Consider the following 18,297-nt stretch of genomic DNA (forward strand, 5'->3'; position numbering starts at 1 on the left):
TGAGACATAAAGGGGGAGTGTCTGAACTCTTTAACATATGACTATCTGTGGTTACACTGTCTGGGTCAACATTTCTGTGAATTTCCTGTAAATACCAGTTACAGTTTGTCAATATTCTGACGAGATGGTCAGTATAAAGCTGTCAGCTCTTCTTGTACTAGGAGAGGTGACGTGGAGAGATGCTGTGTGAATCAACTTGAATCAAGAGATCTGTACCTGTGTGAGCCAAATAAAGAGACATGTTTGCGAACACCTTTAATCCTTCTGGACTCTCTTTTAAGGCTCTTTTCAGGCCCCTCCAGAAGAAGCTGACAGCAGTGTCCACCAAAGTCAGACCAGAACTGAAGAAGCAGCTTGGATGAGCTGTGAAACATATTCAAACAAATAAACCTTTGTCCAGTAGACAAATAGAATTTTTCCTTTTGCTAACATGAAAGATTATGAACCTATGATCATGAGCTCTGGGTAATGACTGAAAGGACGAGATCGTGGATACAAGCGGCCGAAATGGGTTTCCTCCGCAGGGTGGGTGGATGCTCCCTTAGTGATAGGGTGAGGAGCTCAGTCACACAGGAGGAGCTCGGAGTAGAGCCACTGCTCCTCCACGTCGAGAAGAGCCAGTTGACGTGGCTCGGGCATCTGTTCCAGATGCCTCCTGGGCACCTCCCTCGGGAGGTGTTCCAAGCATGTCCCACCGGAGGGAGGCCCCGGGGAAAGACCCAGGACACACTGGACGACTGTTCTGGAAATGACTCAGAGTCCCCCCGGAGGAACTGGAGGAAGTGTCTGGGGTGAGGGAAGTCTGGGAGTCACTGCTTAGACTGATGCCCCCACATCCTGGCCCCGGATAAGCGGAAGAAAATAGATGAATGGATGGATCCTGGTAAAAAAAACAAAAAAAAACAACTTCTGTACCTCCACAAAACCTGGAAGAGAAAGTGATTGCAGTTAGGAACTTGAAAAAAATATCCTACCCTTTCTTCACTTTGAAGCAGTTTTATGTAAAGTGCCAGTGGAAGTTGGCTTAAAGAAGGGGTTCTCAAACTGTGGGTGAGGGTTCAATAAACGGGGTGCAGAGTGTTTCCGTGCAGTACAGTTTCTTTGTCTTATTTTAAGCCTAAATGAACATTAATCAGATCAAATGGAGATAGACTTAATAATAAAAAATAAAAAAAAAGACATATACATGCCAAAATAACTAAAAACCAAATAAATATAGAAAATTACAAAGATGGTCTTGATTCAATGGGCCTTGGTCTCAGTCTTGTCTTGGTTTCGACTCTCACAGGTCCTGGTCTTGTCTTGGTCTCAGGACTTTGTCTCGACTAGTGCACTCTTGAGTACAACAGTAAGTTCTAAGTCTTTAATTTGAGATTGCTGTAAAGCAGGTTAATGACCTCATTCTCTATCTAACAGCCAGGCACTTCTTTCTTTTAAAGATCCTCTCTGATCATTTTGCCTCTTTTAATCCTTTCAATTAAATCTTTTTTTTTTTTTTTTTTTCTGTAAAATGGCCCTGTCTTTTCTTTCCCTTAAGGAACAGTATTTTTGTACCTTAGAAAATATAAATGTGACTTATTTGCGGTAGTAGCTCATTTGGTAGAGCATTCGTTTACTGATCTGAAGGTTGGTGGTTCAATTCCAGCTCTCGACAAAAACATTACAGGTTCAGCGGTCAGATCCACTGACCCACAGGTTGGCTGGTGTGATTCCAGCTCCCACAGAAGAATGCTGTCGTTGTGCCCCTGGGCAAGACACTTAACCCACCTTGCCCACAGTGTGTGCGTACACTGGTGTGTGTGAATGGGTGAGTGGTTCCTTGTTGTAAAGCACTTTGAGTGCCTTGAAGGTGGAAAAGCGCTATAGAAAAATGTGACCATTTACCATTTGACTATGGGGTGCACACAAATCTGAAAGAGCCGCTGGATTAAAGGAACATTTTCCATTGTACATGGCCACAACTCCTGCCCAGAAAACAGGATTCTGTTTGAAATAATTGTTGACAACACTGAGAGTTGGTTGAATAAATTTCTGTCTATTTGATTCTAGCTTGTGACTTCAATGTAGTCATCAACAAACTTTAAAGATTCCTCCAAACAAAAGTAACCCTTCAAATGCCTGTTTAAAAACCTTGACATGATCTTTAGCGAGAAGTTTCCCTCCTCAGTACTGTAGACCTGTCAAAACTGTCCAGGACAGACTATTGGTTCATTTCTAACGTCATTCTCATGTACACTATAGAAACACAAATTGACTCTGCCCCTGACATTAAAAACTTAAAGACTGCCCTTCACCAGGATGCCTACAGTCTCCAATGAGAGCTACTAAAATATCAAAGTGGGAAATACATGAGAAAGTACAGTGGTAACCAGTAAAAAGGATGAAGAAGAGCATCTGTGTGCCAAAATAGTTGCTCTCTCAAACAAAGCAGGCGATCTCAGATGAAAAGCATACCTCAAAACAAGTTAGAAAACATTTATAGAAACAAAGCAAAAGGAGCGTTTGGTAAGTTAAGTTAGGCGTCTTCATTTATACCCTTGAATAAATTTAGTTGTTGTGGTTAAGAGGCACCAAACACACATCTGCACATGCACACGATCATCAGACAAAACGACTATTTGTAGTGAGTGACCTTATTCAAAAGTATAAGCTTCAAGTCACGTTAGATCATGAACAAAATGGCTAGAGTACAGAGAAGTGTCCCTCCTACTGTATTAACTTAGAGAAATCTAAAACAATAAAGTAAAGCATCAAGAACTTAAATTTTCAGAATAAAAGTATTCATGATTCTAAGACTCCTCCTGCTCGAACTGTTACACCTCAAACTTTAACAATGAACAGATAGATAGATAATACTTTAATCTCCTGAAGGAAAGCTGTATGTCCACTTTAAATTCCAATAAATCTTATTCAGCTGACGTAAGGACCAAAATGACAAATCCTATTCTATCCTATTACTATTCAGGAAATACAAGATGCCATAAAAATAACCCTCATCTCACCAAATTTTGTGCTATTTGGATTAATGTCTCCAAAATGACTGACTGTTGAAAAGTCAAAAGCACATAAAAACACGCCAAACCACACCTGAGGGTTCATACAGGAGGTTTGTGTTATAGACTTCAACTCTTTTAATTACATTCAAAATAAATCAGGTTCATACAGGAGGTTTGTGTTATAGACTTCAACTCTTTTAATTACATTCAAAATAAATCAGGTTCATACAGGAGGTTTGTGTTATAGACTTCAACTCTTTTAATTACATTCAAAACTAGAAAAGCACTCAGAGAGCGCAGACCTCCGCCAAGGACTACCCCCATTTTTTATATAAATTGTGATAAAATCAGTCTTCTGGATCAGATCCTTTGGAATATGAAAGAGGATCCCATTGTCCATCCCTGAGTCAAATTTCATGGGGTTTGGTCAATAATTAACCGAGATATTGAGAAACAAAATTTTTGGCCCCATTTACCACAATGTTAACTAAAATTTCAAAGTGATCCAGAATCCAGGATTTCTTCCGGATCACCCCCAAAATGAAATCAGTTCTTCCTTTTCACATTTCCAACAAATCCTGAAAATTTCATCAAAATCGGTCCATAACTTTTTGAGTTATGTTGCTAACAGACAAACAAACAGACAAACAAACTGACAAACAAACAAACAGACAAACGCCAGCAAAAACATAACCTCCTTGGCGGAGGTAATTAACTGGTTACACAACATCCTGAGCAGCCTGGAATGGAGAAGAGAGTTTTTTGTGAGAGAAGAACTCAGCCTAAAGAATTTGTGCGTTAAACATGTGAATGAATCCAAACACAACTCCAGGTGTGTTTGTGATGAGGAAACAACATTTTATCAGAAATCTGTCAGAAATCAGAAAATAGTGTGTTATGAGCCCTTTAATGAACAATTCTGAGTTTATGTCATATTCCAGTGACCCCAAAAGAGTTCTGTATTGTTACAGAAACTGTCCCCAACAGACTTCTGTCAGTCTTCAAAAAACTCTCCTCTCACAGAACTCAGAACCCAACCATCTCCTCTGTCTTACACAGCTGTGGGCAAAATATGCTTTTCAGTCTTCTCTAAATTGTACAATCAATCAAAAGCATCCATCCATCCATCCATCCATTTTCGTCCGCTTATCCGGGGCTGGGTCGCGGGGGCAGCAGCCTAAGCAGGGACTCCCAGACTTCCTTCACACCAGACACGTCCTCCAGCTCCTCCGGGGGGACCCCGAGGCGTTCCCAGGCCAGCCGAGAGACATAGTCCCTCCAGCGTGTCCTGGGTCTTCCCCGGGGCCTCCTCCCGGTGGGACATGCCCGGAACACCTCCCGAGGGAGGCGCCCAGGAGGCATCCGGAACAGATGCCCGAGCCACCTCAACTGGCTCCTCTCGACGTGGAGGAGCAGCGCGGCTCTACTCCGAGCTCCTCCCGTGTGTGACTGAGCTCCTCACCCTATCTCTAAGGGAGCGCCCAGCCACCCTGCGGAGGAAACTCATTTCGAGCGCTTGTATCCGCGATCTCGTCCTTTCGGTCACTACCCAGAGCTCATGACCATAGGTGAGAGTAGGAACGAAGACTGACCGGTAAATCGAGAGCTTCGCCTTTCGACTCAGCTCCCTCTTCACCACAACGGTCCGATACAGCGACCGCATCACTGCCGAAGCTGCACCGATCCGCCTGTCAATCTCACGTTCCGTCCTTCCCTCACTCGTGAACAAGACCCCGAGATACTTGAACTCCTCCACTTGAGGCAAAGACTCTCCACCCACGTGGAGAGGGCAAGCCACCTTTTTCCGGTCGAGAACCATGGCCTCGGACTTGGAAGAGCTGATCTTCATCCCAGCCGCTTCACACTCGGCTGCAAACCGCCCCAGTGCACACTGCAGGTCCTGGCTCGATGAAGCCAACAGAACAACATCGTCTGCAAACAGCAGAGATGAAATCCTGTGGTCCCCAAACCGGACCCCCTCCGGCCCCTGACTGCGCCTAGAAATTCTGTCCATAAACACAATGAACAGAACCGGTGACAAAGGGCAGCCCTGGCGGAGTCCAACATGCACCGGGAACAGGTCTGACTTACTGCCAGCAATGCAAACACAGCTCCTGCTCCGGTCATACAGGGACTGGACAGCCCTTAGCAAAGGGCCCCGGACCCCATACTCCCAGAGCACCCCCCACAGGACACCACGAGGGACATGGTCGAATGCCTTCTCCAAGTCCACAAAACACATGTGGACTGGTTGGGCAAACTCCCATGAACCCTCGAGCACCCGATGGAGAGTGTAGAGCTGGTCCAGTGTTCCACGGCCAGAACCAAAACCACACTGCTCCTCCTGAATCCGAGGTTCGACTATCGGCCGAATTCTCCTCTCCAGTACCCTGGCATAGACCTTACCGGGAAGGCTGAGGAGTGTGATCCCCCTATAGTTGGAACACACCCTCCGGTCCCCCTTCTTATACAGAGGGACCACCACCCCGGTTTGCCAGTCCAGAGGTACTGTCCCCGACCGCCACGCGATGTTGAAGAGGCGTGTCAGCCAAGACAGCCCCACAACATCCAGAGACTTCAGGTACTCAGGGCGGATCTCATCCAACCCCGGAGCCTTACCACCAAGGAGCTTGCCAACCACCTCAGTGACTTCGGCCAGGGTGATGGATGAGTCCGCCTCCAGGTCCCCAGCCTCGGCCTCCTCCTCGGAGGACGTGACGGTGGGATTGAGGAGATCCTCAAAGTATTCCTTCCACCGCTGGACAACGTCCCCAGTCAAGGTCAGCAGCTCTCCCCCCGCACTGTAAACAGTGTTGGTGAAGAACTGCTTTCCCCTCCTGAGGCGCCGGACGGTTTGCCAGAATCTCTTTGAGGCCGTCCGATAGTCCTTCTCCATGGCCTCCCCGAACTCCTCCCAGCTTCGAGTTTTTGCCTCCGCGACCACACGGGCTGCAGTACGCTTGGCCCGCCGGTACCCGTCAGCTGCCTCAGGAGTCCCCCAAGCCAGCAAGGCCCGATAGGACTCCTTCTTCAGCTTGACAGCATCCCTTACTTCCGGTGTCCACCACCGGGTTCGGGGATTGCCGCCGCGACAGGCACCACAGACCTTACGCCCACAGCTCCGAGCAGCTGCATTGACAATAGAGGCCGAGAATGAAGCCCACTCGGACTCCATATCTCCGGCCTCCCCCCAGAATCCGGGAGAAGTCCTCCCGGAGGTGCGAGTTGAAGGTCCCTCTGACAGAGGGCTCCGCCAGACGTTCCCAACAGACCCTCACTACACGCTTGGGCCTGCCAGGTCTTTCCAGCTTCCTCCTCCGCCAGCGAACCCAACTCACCACCAGGTGGTGATCAGTTGACAGCTCAGCCCCTCTCTTCACCCGAGTGTCCAAGACACGCGGCCGGAGATCAGATGACACGACTACAAAGTCGATCATCGACCTCCGGCCTAGGGTGTCCTGGTGCCACGTGCACTTATGGACACCCTTGTGCTCGAACATGGTGTTTGTTATGGACAAACCGTGACTAGCACAGAAGTCCAATAACAAAACACCGCTCGGGTTCAGATCAGGGAGGCCGTTCCTCCCAATCACCCCTCTCCAAGTGTCACTGTCGTTGCCCATGTGGGCGTTGAAGTCCCCCAGGAGAACAACGGAGACCCCAGTCGGTGCACTGTCTAGTACCCCTCCCAAGGACTCCAAGAAGGCCGGGTACTCAGCACTGCTGTTCGGCCCGTAGGCCGACACCACAGTGAAAGACCTGTCCCCGACCCGAAGGTGCAGGGACGCGACCCTCTCGTTCACCGGGGTGAACTCCAACACACAGCGACTGAGCTGTGGGGCAATGAGCAGGCCCACACCAGCCCGCCGCCGCTCCCCGCGGCCAACGCCAGAGAAATGGAGAGTCCAGCCCCTCTCAAGGAGTTGGGATCCAGAGCCCAAACTGTGCGTGGAGGTGAGGCCGAGTATATCTAGTCGGTAACGCTCAACCTCCCGCACAAGCTCAAGCTCCTTCCCCCCCAGCGAGGTGACATTCCATGTCCCCAGAGCTAGTTTCCATGTCCGGAGATGTGGTCGCCGAGGCCCCTGCCGTCGGCTGCTGCCCAGATCTCTCTGCACCGGCCCCATATGGCTCCTCCCGCGGGTGGTGGGCCCACGTGAGGACGGCCCCACGTCGCTCCTTCGGGCTGAGCCCGGCCGAGCCCCGTGGGGGAGGGCCCGGCCACCAGGCGCTCGCTGGCGAGCACCAACCCCAGCCCTGGCTCCAGGGTGAGGCCCCGGTGACGCCAATCCGGGCGACGTAACTGGCCTTGCTGGTACACTCATCATAGGGGCTTCTGAACCGTTCTTCGTCTGACCCGTCCCCCCGGACCTGTTTGCCTTGGGTGACCCTACCAGGGGCATGAAGCCCCCGACAACATAGCTCCCGGGATCATTCGGGCACTCAAACCCCTCCACCACGATAAGGTGACGGTTCAAGGAGGGGCACACACATATACAATCAAAAGCATGTTTCAGATAAAATATTTTGTCCATGCTCTATATGTGATCCATCATTGAAGTCTGGACATTATCCTACAATTACTTTATCACGAATAAACAAAGAGAAACACACCTTCTTTCCAGTTAAGCAGAAATTCGCTCACTGCCGCCATCCATCTGTTCTAGACACGCTCCTACAGCACCACCTTCTGGAAACAGTTTGTCAAACACACCTCGAGCAGTATTTCAAAAGCATTCACCTTCCATTCCCAAGACATGCCTTTTGGGAGTTTGGACAAAACCTCCTAAACCAACTATTTTGGCCACATTCATATTCACAAAATCAAAGTTTACCAGAGATGAGTTTTCTTTATTAGGCCTATGTTATTACTTTTGTCCCTCTCTCACGACAGCCTAATGCGTACTTCAATAAAAATGTGCAGTATCATGTTTTAATACGACATTACTGTGAAATGACTTAATAGTGACAAATGGTCACATGTTTTCCTCTTTTCCACCTTCAAGGCACTGAAAGCACTTTACCACAATTAAGGAACCACTCACCCATTCATACACCAGTGTGGGAGACACTGGGGGAGAGGTGGGTTAAGTGTCCTGCTCAGAGACAATATTCATCTGTGGGAGCTGGAATCACACCATCAACCTGCGGTTCAGGGAATGACTCCACCAATGATGTTTATTAAGCAAAAGATGTTCATTTTGTCTTCTTATATACTTTAACTTCTTGGGTTCTTTTTAAAGACAATGCAGTAAAGTGTATTTACCTTGTTGACATGTTTCGGCTGCTAGCTGCAAGCCATCTTCAGAACTGTCACCGGTGTTGGTGGTGACGTGTCGTATATCAGCTGTTGTTACTTCCTGTAGGCGTGGTCAGCCTGATGGACCTGGCAGGTCGCTCAGACTGACCACGCCTCCCGTCGCCCGGTGTTCTCTGGAGGAGGGTGTCCCAGGTGTGTGAAAGGAGGAACGCGCCGTCGTCCCGGTTAATGCTGTCCGTGCCTCGTTTCCTGATTTCAATGGCCTCCTTGATCCAGCGTTTGAACTTGTTGTTTTCCGATCCAATGATCCGAGCCCCGTCCCAATCCATAATGTGGTTGTTCCTTTTACAGTGGTCTGATATGGAGCAGGACTGGAACCACCAATCTGCTGACCAGTGGGTAAACGTTCTACCAACTGAGCTGCTGCCGCCCTAGTGCCTTGTTAAGACAGGATCCAAAAGTCATGGTCATGAAATTATGTGATAAGAAATGATCACAATAGAACATGACATGTGAAACAGCATCAGTACAGTACAGCATCAGTGTGGACCTCTCCACTTTTGCGGGTTTGTATGGAGAGATATATGACTGATGTTGGCATGGCATTTCCAAGCAGTAGGCCTAGGTGTACTAGTAATAATAGCAGCAGCAACAGCAGCAGCAGTAATAGAAGTATTTTTAGTATTCCTAGGGGGAAACAGGGGGCGATTCAACAGTGCAGCAGGGCCCCTAAAAGTGCTCTCTCACCAAAACAGCAATCTCACTGCCCTTCTTCTTAATACTAACGAGAGTGTCTCTGTCCAATTGCACAGTCTTAAAGCCTGGCACAGATCCCCTGTTGTCTGAGGAGTTTGTTTGAAGCCAGGTCTCCATGAAGCACATGACACTGCTGAGAGTGTACTCCCTCTGGGTCTGAACAAGCGCAAACAGCTCGTCCATCTTATTTCCCAGTGACCTTATGTTTCCCATCAGGACTGACAGAACCACAGGCCTGAATTTCCTTCTCCCCTGTTTCACTTTCACTCCAAAGCGACATCCTCTTGGCGTCCTGCGTCATAGTGCACTGGGCACTTAGCCAGTGAAAGAAGGTGCTCTCTGGAATAAACAACAGGCCATCCACACTGCTGGGCCACACAGCCAAAAAAACAAAGTGAGTGTTTAATTGGATAGATAAAGTAAATAAACATAAAATAAAATCTTAAAGTGCAAACACAAATAACTTAAAAAGTGAGTGGTTTACAGGAAAACCTCACAAGCTACTGTACACAGCTGTCACTCTCTTTGCTCTTTCTGACCCTCTCCTCTGCTCTGCTCCTCTGACTATCTCTTCTCCATCCTCTCCTCCATCTGACCATCTCCTCTACATCCTCCACTCCTCTGACTGTCTCCTCTGCTCCATTTGAGCCTCTTCTCTGCCTCCTCTGGTCCTCTCATCTGCATCCTCTACTCCTCTGACCCTATCCTCTGCTGTACTCTTCTTAATCTCGCCTTTGCATATTCTAACCCTCTCCTCTTCATCCCATGCTCCTCTGACCTTCTCTTCTGCCCCTCTCCTCTGCATCCTCTGTTCCCTCTGTTCTCTCTCATCTCCCCCCTGCATGCTCTCCTCTGTCTGCCCCTCTCCCATGCATTATCTGTTCCTCTGATTCTCTCCTCAGCATCTTCTGCTCCTCTGCTCCTCTGGTGCTGTGCTCCTCTGACATCTCTCCTCTACATCCTCCACTTTTCTGAATCTCTCCTCTTCCTCCTCTGGTTCTTTGACCCTTTCCTTTGCATCCTGTGACCCTTTGCTCTGCATCCTCTGCTCCATCTGACCCTCTCCTCTGCACCCACTCCTCTGCATACTTTGCTCCTCTGACCCTGTCTGCTGCTTCATCTGACCCTTTCCTCTGATCATATGACCATCTCCTCTGCTCCTCTGGATCCTCTGCTATATCTGACACTCTCCTCTGCATCATCTGTTCCTCTGACCCTCTCCTCTACTTCTCTGACCATTTGCTCTGCATCCTCTGTACCATCTAACCCTCTCCTCTGCTTCCTTGGCTCCTCTAACCCTCTCCTCTGCATTTTCTGCTCCTCTGACCCTCTCTGCAGACTGTGTATGTCCTGTGTGTGTGTGTGTGTGTGTGTGTGTGTGCGCGTGTGCGTGTGTGCGCGTGCGTGTTTGTGTGCAGTCAGCCTGCTCCAGCCCAGCCTGTGGAGCATGTACCTGAGTAAAGTGCTGCTGGACCGACCCGGTGCCCTGTAGGAGCGGAGGAGCCTCCTGCACCAGCACTACCAGCCCCAGTGTGTGTGTAACATGTGTGTGCGCAGTACATCATATGTTGATGTCGTCTGCTATCAATATCATAAGAAAATCAGTTTCAGTATTGGTGTTTCTGGTATCAAATACCAATACTGGAAGTGATATATGGCCCATCCCGGCTCTTATATTCCTGGGGTTTGTCCTGATTGTCCGGCTGGATGCACGTCACCAAGGTCATGTAACTTTTTCATAATCAAAGACACACAGAGCCATTTAAAAATGTAAAATAATTTAATGATGCCATTCAGAAGTGAACAAGACAGTCTTACCATCTTCATTCCCATTAGAAAAGTACAGTCAGCGATCCACAGGGGGCGCTCTGCTGTTGATTGGTGTCCAGGTTATGTGTTAACATTACAGATCATCAGAGCCAAGAGTCAAATATGAAGAATTTCACAGTCCACTCCCATCAGTGCATGTGCAGGGCCAAAGTCTGTACAACAAAACTGAAATATGGAGGAGCATTTGTGTCATCACATTTGGAGTTTGAAATGCTATTGAATTTCTCACTTTCAGTTGTTTGAATTGTTTTTATTCTGAATTTCAATTGATGTTATTTTAAGTAAATGTTTTCAATATGATTCAAAATTTGCAGTGAAGAGTCAAGATGCCAACGTACAAGCAATACATCCAAAGTGAGTCGATCTAATGTACAACCAGGAAGTTGAACCACGGAGCTGATCTGATTGGTCAGAATTGGCCTAATCCAAATCTCATCTCTTTGAGTCCTTTACTATAAGTCCCACCCACAGAAGAGAAAGGCCAATAGGAAAACAGCATCTGTCCCCTTCAATCACACATGATTGATGCTTATGTCTTTGCTGCGAATATTTTACAACTGTTGAATTTGAGGGCTTAAAAATACTTGTACTTAATATTTAAAAAGTGAAATTTTCACTTTAAAAATCATAATAAAAACATTTAAAGTCTTTTTCTTTTAGTAAAAAAAAAAAAAGAAATTCAACAACATTGAAACAAGTGCAAAATGTGATGACGCAAATGATGTCCAGAAATCACAGGTCTAAACAAGAAGAAAGTGTCAGACATGAAACAATACACAAAGAGTCATATAAATATTCATTATGTTACATATAAAATGCTTCTCTCTTAGTAAGGTGCATTCCAGAGATTCACACAGAATAAACCCGGGGCAGTACTGAGCCACAGTAGAGGGCGCTGTGGTACAGAGGCGGAACCAAATCAAACAGCAGAGTTTTATTTCAAATAACATAATTCTTGTTAAAATGACAAACATATTAAAAGTGATATAGCTGAAAGTATGTACTATTGGATATGCAAGTACTTACCCAAGTACATTTCTTGAGTAATCATTTAGTACAAATGTACTTTTGGAGTAGTTTTCAGATGGCACATTTTTAATCCTACTTGAGTAATATATTGTACAGTAAAATAGTACTCTTACTTGAGTAAATGACTGAAATGATTGATTGATGATGTGTGTTTCTTGCACTGCTCCTTCAGATATGATTTAGTTAGTCTCAGTTTTGTGTCTATTCTTTGAAAATAACACATTTTGTGAAGTATTTCAATGTTGTACTTCTAATTATATTAACTTAAAGTTATAAATCATATGTTATGTGTTATGTTATGTCCAGTAGTTATAATTACTTAAGTAACAGTTTTTTTTCCAAATACTTTTTAAACTTTTGAGTAATTTCTGTATGCAAAGCCCCATTTTTGTCCAGGTGTGGTCTCAGTTACTCAGTATAATGTGAATTGGAAATATTCATTTAAAATCTCATCACAAATGTAAGCGGAGAGTTAAGTGCTGAGTTAAGAGTTGGGTTATGTATGTAAGATAGGAATTCCCATAGGAAGGTCCACCACCTGCATAAATATACTATTGCTTTATCTAGAATGTTCCGCAGCACGGTGTTTAACTTCTCTTCAGCAGATCTGTGGAGTGGCAAGCTTGCTCACATTAGTATTTGATTATCTATTGTTACCAATAAAAACATCTGCCACCAAACCAGTGTGAGACAGATAAAACTGATAACGCAACAACATCTCCATGGAGATGAGCAGGTGACAGACAACCCCACCATCAGAAAAATTACATAGTGCATTTTTAACATTAGTATGAATTTAAGTCCTTCCTAGTTAGCCTTAATGTAATTTGTTACTTTAGTAGTAGTAGTAGTAGTAGTACTGGTAGTAGTTGTAGTTCTTCTGCTTGAGCCATGTGGCCAACAGCCCTACCCTTCCCTGTGCCCTACACACCACATTACTCCATTACTATACACTGTGTCAGATAGAGTGGAAGAACACAGGGGGAGTAAGCAGGGTTGGTTTGATAACGGTGAGATGCGCCCTCTAGTGGCTGACTGAGGGTTTACTCTGCGCCGCACAGTGCACCTCACTCCTCACTCCTCACTCTTCACTCGGACCCCTAAACAAGCTGCCTGTGGCTTCAGAAAAACGAAAGACCCCACACACAGAAAAGACTACATTGGTGAGGATTGACATCACAGAAAATAGTGCAAAAAACAAATACAAAAATAATAATTCAAAACATTGAGCAATTCTAATAGGTTGGGTTCACATACACATACATCACAACATTCTAATCTGCCCATAGTTTTCAAATAGAGATGGAGGACAGGCCAGAATTCTTTGGTGGGATTTGCACCTTTTTTTTTTTTTTAAACTGTTTTAAGGTTTAAGCAAAAATAACGGTGCATTCATTATGTTGTTTCCACTGTTTTGCCATGAATATTTCACAATATGGCTTTAAACCAGAACAAATTACAGGTCAGATCATTGTATAATTTGCACATTTTGAATCACAATACTGATCTCAAAAAATTTAACAAAAGAAAGTGTGCTGATGTTCATGGTTAGAAAACCCAATGCCCATGGGAGCAGCTTGTGAAAGTAAGAGCTGTTACCATCTCCGATGGTGCAAAACACACTAGTGAGAAGCATATGAAAAAAATGCCAAATGACTACATGACACTACTGAATTGTAGCGAATCACTGATTAAGAAAATAAAACTGGAGAATGAAGTGTGTATGTCACAGCGGGATTTTACAGGTGAAAACAGAGAAACAGCAATATGGCATCTTAAAAATAAGTGATTAAAGATAGACCAAACATTCACATTTAACTCAGATACAACTTTGGGTGACTAAACGGTGAACTATAACATGGTTAAAAGCTCTGAAAAACATTTTGAATAACAGGCCAGCTTCAAAAAGAAATGGTAATATATATATAATCCCAAAGATGTCAGATGTCAGCTGAAATGACTTGATTAATATGACTAAAATAACAAGTTTGTGTAATCCAAACAAAGAATAAGATTAAACCTATGATCCACAAATGTTCAAAGCGTTCTATAGGCCTCTGTTCTCCATCTCAAATCGTCACAATGTTGTGAACTCAACCTACTGGTTCAGCCATTTAACCTCTGACCTCTCTGTAGCCCAACGCTAGGTTAAAACTAGCTTCTGTCTTTGGTTGGATGGAATTCGAGTTCAGCATGTCTCCCAAAATAAATGCACGTTAACATTAAACCCCATTCACACATGCAGTCTGACCCGAAATTTACCTGCTTTCTGCCAGAGCAGGGTCATGTGTGAACAAAGCAAAGATTCTCCTGCATATGTGAAATTGTCAATACCACTACTTGGTTTCCTTGGTTACCGGCATAGTTTCCTGGTTATGCTACATGGTTACATTTTCCTTTATCTTAAATGATGTGCAGTGTGCTCATTCTGGCATTCTGTCACTTTGTTCTCTGCAGTTTTCGGGAACCTGTGTGTGAATGGGGCTGTGTCGTGATGATGAGCCAGGGACTTATGTGTGAATGGGGCTGTATCTCGTTGATGATCTGGGGACCTGTGTGTGAATGGGGCTGTGTCGTGCTGATGATGCAGGGACCTGTGTGTGAAGGGGGCTGTGTCGTGCTGATGATCCGGGGACCTGTGTGTGAATGGGGCTGTGTCGTGCTGATGATCCGGGGACCTGGGTGTGAATGGGGCTGTGTCGTGCTGATGATCCGGGGACCTGTGTGTGAATGGGGCTGTGTCGTGCTGATGATGCGGGGACCTGTGTGTGAAGGGGGCTGTGTCGTGCTGATGATCCGGGGACCTGTGTGTGAATGGGGCTGTGTCGTGCTGATGATCCGGGGACCTGTGTGTGAATGGGGCTGTGTCGTGCTGATGATGCGGGGACCTGTGTGTGAAGGGGGCTGTGTCGTGCTGATGATCCGGGGACCTGTGTGTGAATGGGGCTGTGTCGTGCTGATGATCCGGGGACCTGTGTGTGAATGGGGCTGTGTCGTGCTGATGATCCGGGGACCTGTGTGTGAAGGGGGCTGTGTCGTGCTGATGATGCGGGGACCTGTGTGTGAAGGGGGCTGTGTCGTGCTGATGATCTGGGGACCTGTGTGTGAATGGGGCTGTGTCGTGCTGATGATGCGGGGACCTGTGTGTGAATGGGGCTGTGTCGTGCTGATGATGCGGGGACCTGTGTGTGAATGGGGCTGTGTCGTGCTGATGATGCGGGGACCTGTGTGTGAAGGGGGCTGTGTCGTGCTGATGATCCGGGGACCTGTGTGTGAAGGGGGCTGTGTCGTGCTGATGATGCGGGGACCTGTGTGTGAATGGGGCTGTGTCGTGCTGATGATGCGGGGACCTGTGTGTGAATGGGGCTGTGTCGTGCTGATGATCCGGGGACCTGTGTGTGAATGGGGCTGTGGAGTGTTTGTGGATCATCTTTCCCCAGCTGCAGGGGTGGGATTTGGGCTGAAAGAACTTTGTAACGAAGACAGAGGATCCAGTGAGGTGTTGACTTTCTGCCACTTGGGCTTCGGCTGTTATCCGAGACATACCCAGTTCCACTAAGAGCTCTGGGGACAATGCGATGCCTGTATCTCGAAACTACAGAGAAGGCTGCAGGTAGTTTCATGGCCTGTTGAATCAATCACCAACGACTCAAAAAAAAAAGAAAAAGAAAAAAACATGGACAAATCTCACCCTGCTGCAGTCAAATGTTTGAATATTGCTCAGTTTCAAACTGTTTTTTTTTTTTTTTCTTCGGTGATCTATCTGAGTAAGAGGAGAAGGCCCTGCCCTGAGTGGACTGTACGCTTCAGAACACTCCAACAAGCACCGCAAAAAAGGAAAAAATGTCCTATTCAAATGACTTGAATTCAACATCTAACTTTTCTGGGTGATGGTCTGACATCTCCTGGTCTGTATAGAGAAGCCATTGCTTTTTCTGGAATGTTCAATAATATGGCATGACGTGTATCTATCTCCATGGTAAAAAGCAGGTGATATCAACAATAAGTATGCAAGATATTATGTTTATCGTCATATTGCGGAACATTCCAGGCAAAGCAAGAAAATAAAATAAGTTACACAATGCACCAGCAAAGTGAGTTGATTTTCCACATACATTCTTGAGTGTTGACTGAAAAAGATGTCGAATATATGTGATTCAAATGAGTTTCCTGCTCAGGGTGACCGGCTGGGAGCTTCCTAGTTCAGTTACCTGGGACGAACTCGGAGTAGAGCTGCTGCTCCTCTATGTCAAAGGACTCAGGACATGTTAGACATCTCTGCTTAGACTGCACTCCCCATAGACTGGACATAGAGACATAGAGTGGACATAATTAAGCCACTAGCCACCGGATTCTAAACAGAAAGTGAACACGGGCATTTAGCTCATTCGGCTCTGGCTCCAGTTCATTTTCTGTTGAAAAACTGTGGCCCCTCTCTCTGCAACTGCTGCTGTCAGGCTCATTATTTTGACCTTAAACTGTTCACATCAAACACGTTTGATCAACAACTATTGTGCCTTGTTACTAAGTGCCCACCCCCTGCCAGAACCAGCAGTGTGGGCAAAAGGGATGACAAGTACCTTCAACAACTTCGCTTCTGATTGGATTTCCAAATACGGAACTCAAAATTAGCCTCTAAAACTGTTAGCCTTGGCTGGAGCCGAAGAATATGGCGTCCCTCAGTCCACTTCTATATACAGTCTATGCCCTTTGACCTGGTCTCAGAAACCACTGAAATACAAAAACATTCAAGTCATTTGGATAGTTGTAGAAGTTCCTTTTTTGCTGTACTTTATTGTGTAAAAAAATGACAGAACTTCCCATCGCTGTACTGCGTCATTGAAGTCTGTCCCTGTGTCTGACCCGCCCTCAGCATGGACAACGGAGACACTGCAGACAGGAGCTCCAGGACATTGGCAGTGAGTGTGTGCGTGTGTGCGTGTGTGTGTGCGTGTGTGTGTGGGCGGTTGGACATGACAGGAAGACGTCCAGGAGGGCATCAGGGCTAGAACAAGACAGGTCTGTATCCAGTGCATGTCAAAGGGAGGAGGATCAGGGTGGACGTAATGTGAGAGGTGGATCTACAGGAGTCTCTTGTATTTTTTGAGTAGTTCTGACTAGATTTCCTACTTAATTTTTTAAAATACTGCCAGTACCCATATTAAAGGCCCTTTACCTAATTTTTCCCATGTATTTGAGGAAAAGGTACCTAGCCCCAGAGCAGATTTTCAAAATAAGTCTGTTGTGTGCTCTCAAACAAACAATGCTCTGGTTTAAGAGAGGAATAACTTTGGACCACTGCAAACAGTTCAAATGAACTAGTTCTGTTTGTCATGTTTTTGGGACAGTAAAAATCTGGCACAGTGCCTTTAAGATTTTAAAATTCAAGTGTTCCACAATCCGGCATTAAATGTACCTATAAGGAGATAAAGCAAGGTCATATCTGTGGAGAGGCGACCCCACTAACCGTAAGAATGCAACTTTTTTTAATATATTTTTGAGCAATAAAACAACTATAATTAAACTAATGCTAGACAGAAATGTAGCAAAAAATGTAATTCTGTCAACTGGTCACAAGTTTTCGAGTGAAGAGTGGCTTCTTCAGTTCTGGTCAGATTGCTGTTGGGACACGGTGTTAAATCTGCCTGAAGCTAGTAACACAGTTAGACAGACTTCTAGAGAGAAATGGCTAATGCTTTACTGGGGAACACTCCTCGCAGAGCAATAAGATCTCCATGGAAACTAGGCATACCTCCAATAGAAAAGTTACACTGTGCAGCTTTAAGTATTGTAGACCTGAAGTGTAACTGAAACCAAACTAGTCAAAACTACTCAAACAAGCCTCTTAATGCAGCTCACATCACCTCATGTTTGTGCAGGCTTCACTCTCCTCCGTTCTGTGACACTTGGCTGTAAGGGTTCTCCAGGAGGTAGCGGTACTGTTTGTAATTGTCCAGCATGTACCTGGGGGCGTACATGTGCTCCTTGGGGTCGGCGGGTGGGTACTCCTGCAGGGACCCGTCAAACCAGCCCCCCGTGCGGATCAGCTGCCGGATGTAGTTCAGGTCGCGCTTGTCCTCGTAGTCCCCCCAGCGAGGGAAGTCCCCGTTCTGCGCCGACACCAGTTTGAAGTGAATGCCCTCGGGAGTGAAGCACCAGGAACAGTGCCAGCCGGCGAAGTGGACGGGGCTGCCCAGGGCCCACTGCACCAGGATGTGGCCCGTGTCGTTCTCGTACTTGCGGAAGCCGGGCATGGTGTAGTACTCGCGGCGCCGCAGCTTGATGCCATCGGAGTCGTACACGTCCCGCAGCATGCCCACCGTGCAGCCCGAGATCACCTCTAGAGAGCCAAACTGCTTCCAGAAGAATCCGTACAGCGACTGCAAGACACACACATGTGAGCACACAGATAAACCAAGATCCGCT

The 18,297-nt window shown here is 46.3% G+C and overlaps 1 protein-coding gene across 1 annotated transcript in view; it reads right to left on the reverse strand.

Moving 5' to 3' along the window:
• Window positions 1-10,773: 10,773 nt before the first annotated feature.
• LOC129410274 (beta-1,4-mannosyl-glycoprotein 4-beta-N-acetylglucosaminyltransferase-like) overlaps window positions 10,774-18,297 on the reverse strand; it is a 29,157-nt gene continuing 21,633 nt past the window's right edge. Inside the window, exon 5 of the mRNA XM_055157913.1 lies at window positions 10,774-18,251. Within this exon, the coding sequence (XP_055013888.1) occupies window positions 17,754-18,251 (498 nt within the window). The 3' untranslated portion in view covers window positions 10,774-17,753. The remainder of the gene's footprint in view (window positions 18,252-18,297) is intronic.

The sequence above is a fragment of the Boleophthalmus pectinirostris genome, unplaced genomic scaffold (assembly GCF_026225935.1).
Source record: "Boleophthalmus pectinirostris isolate CB_2022bp ecotype Guang Dong unplaced genomic scaffold, ASM2622593v1 HiC_scaffold_22, whole genome shotgun sequence".
NCBI classification, from domain to species: domain Eukaryota; kingdom Metazoa; phylum Chordata; class Actinopteri; order Gobiiformes; family Gobiidae; genus Boleophthalmus; species Boleophthalmus pectinirostris.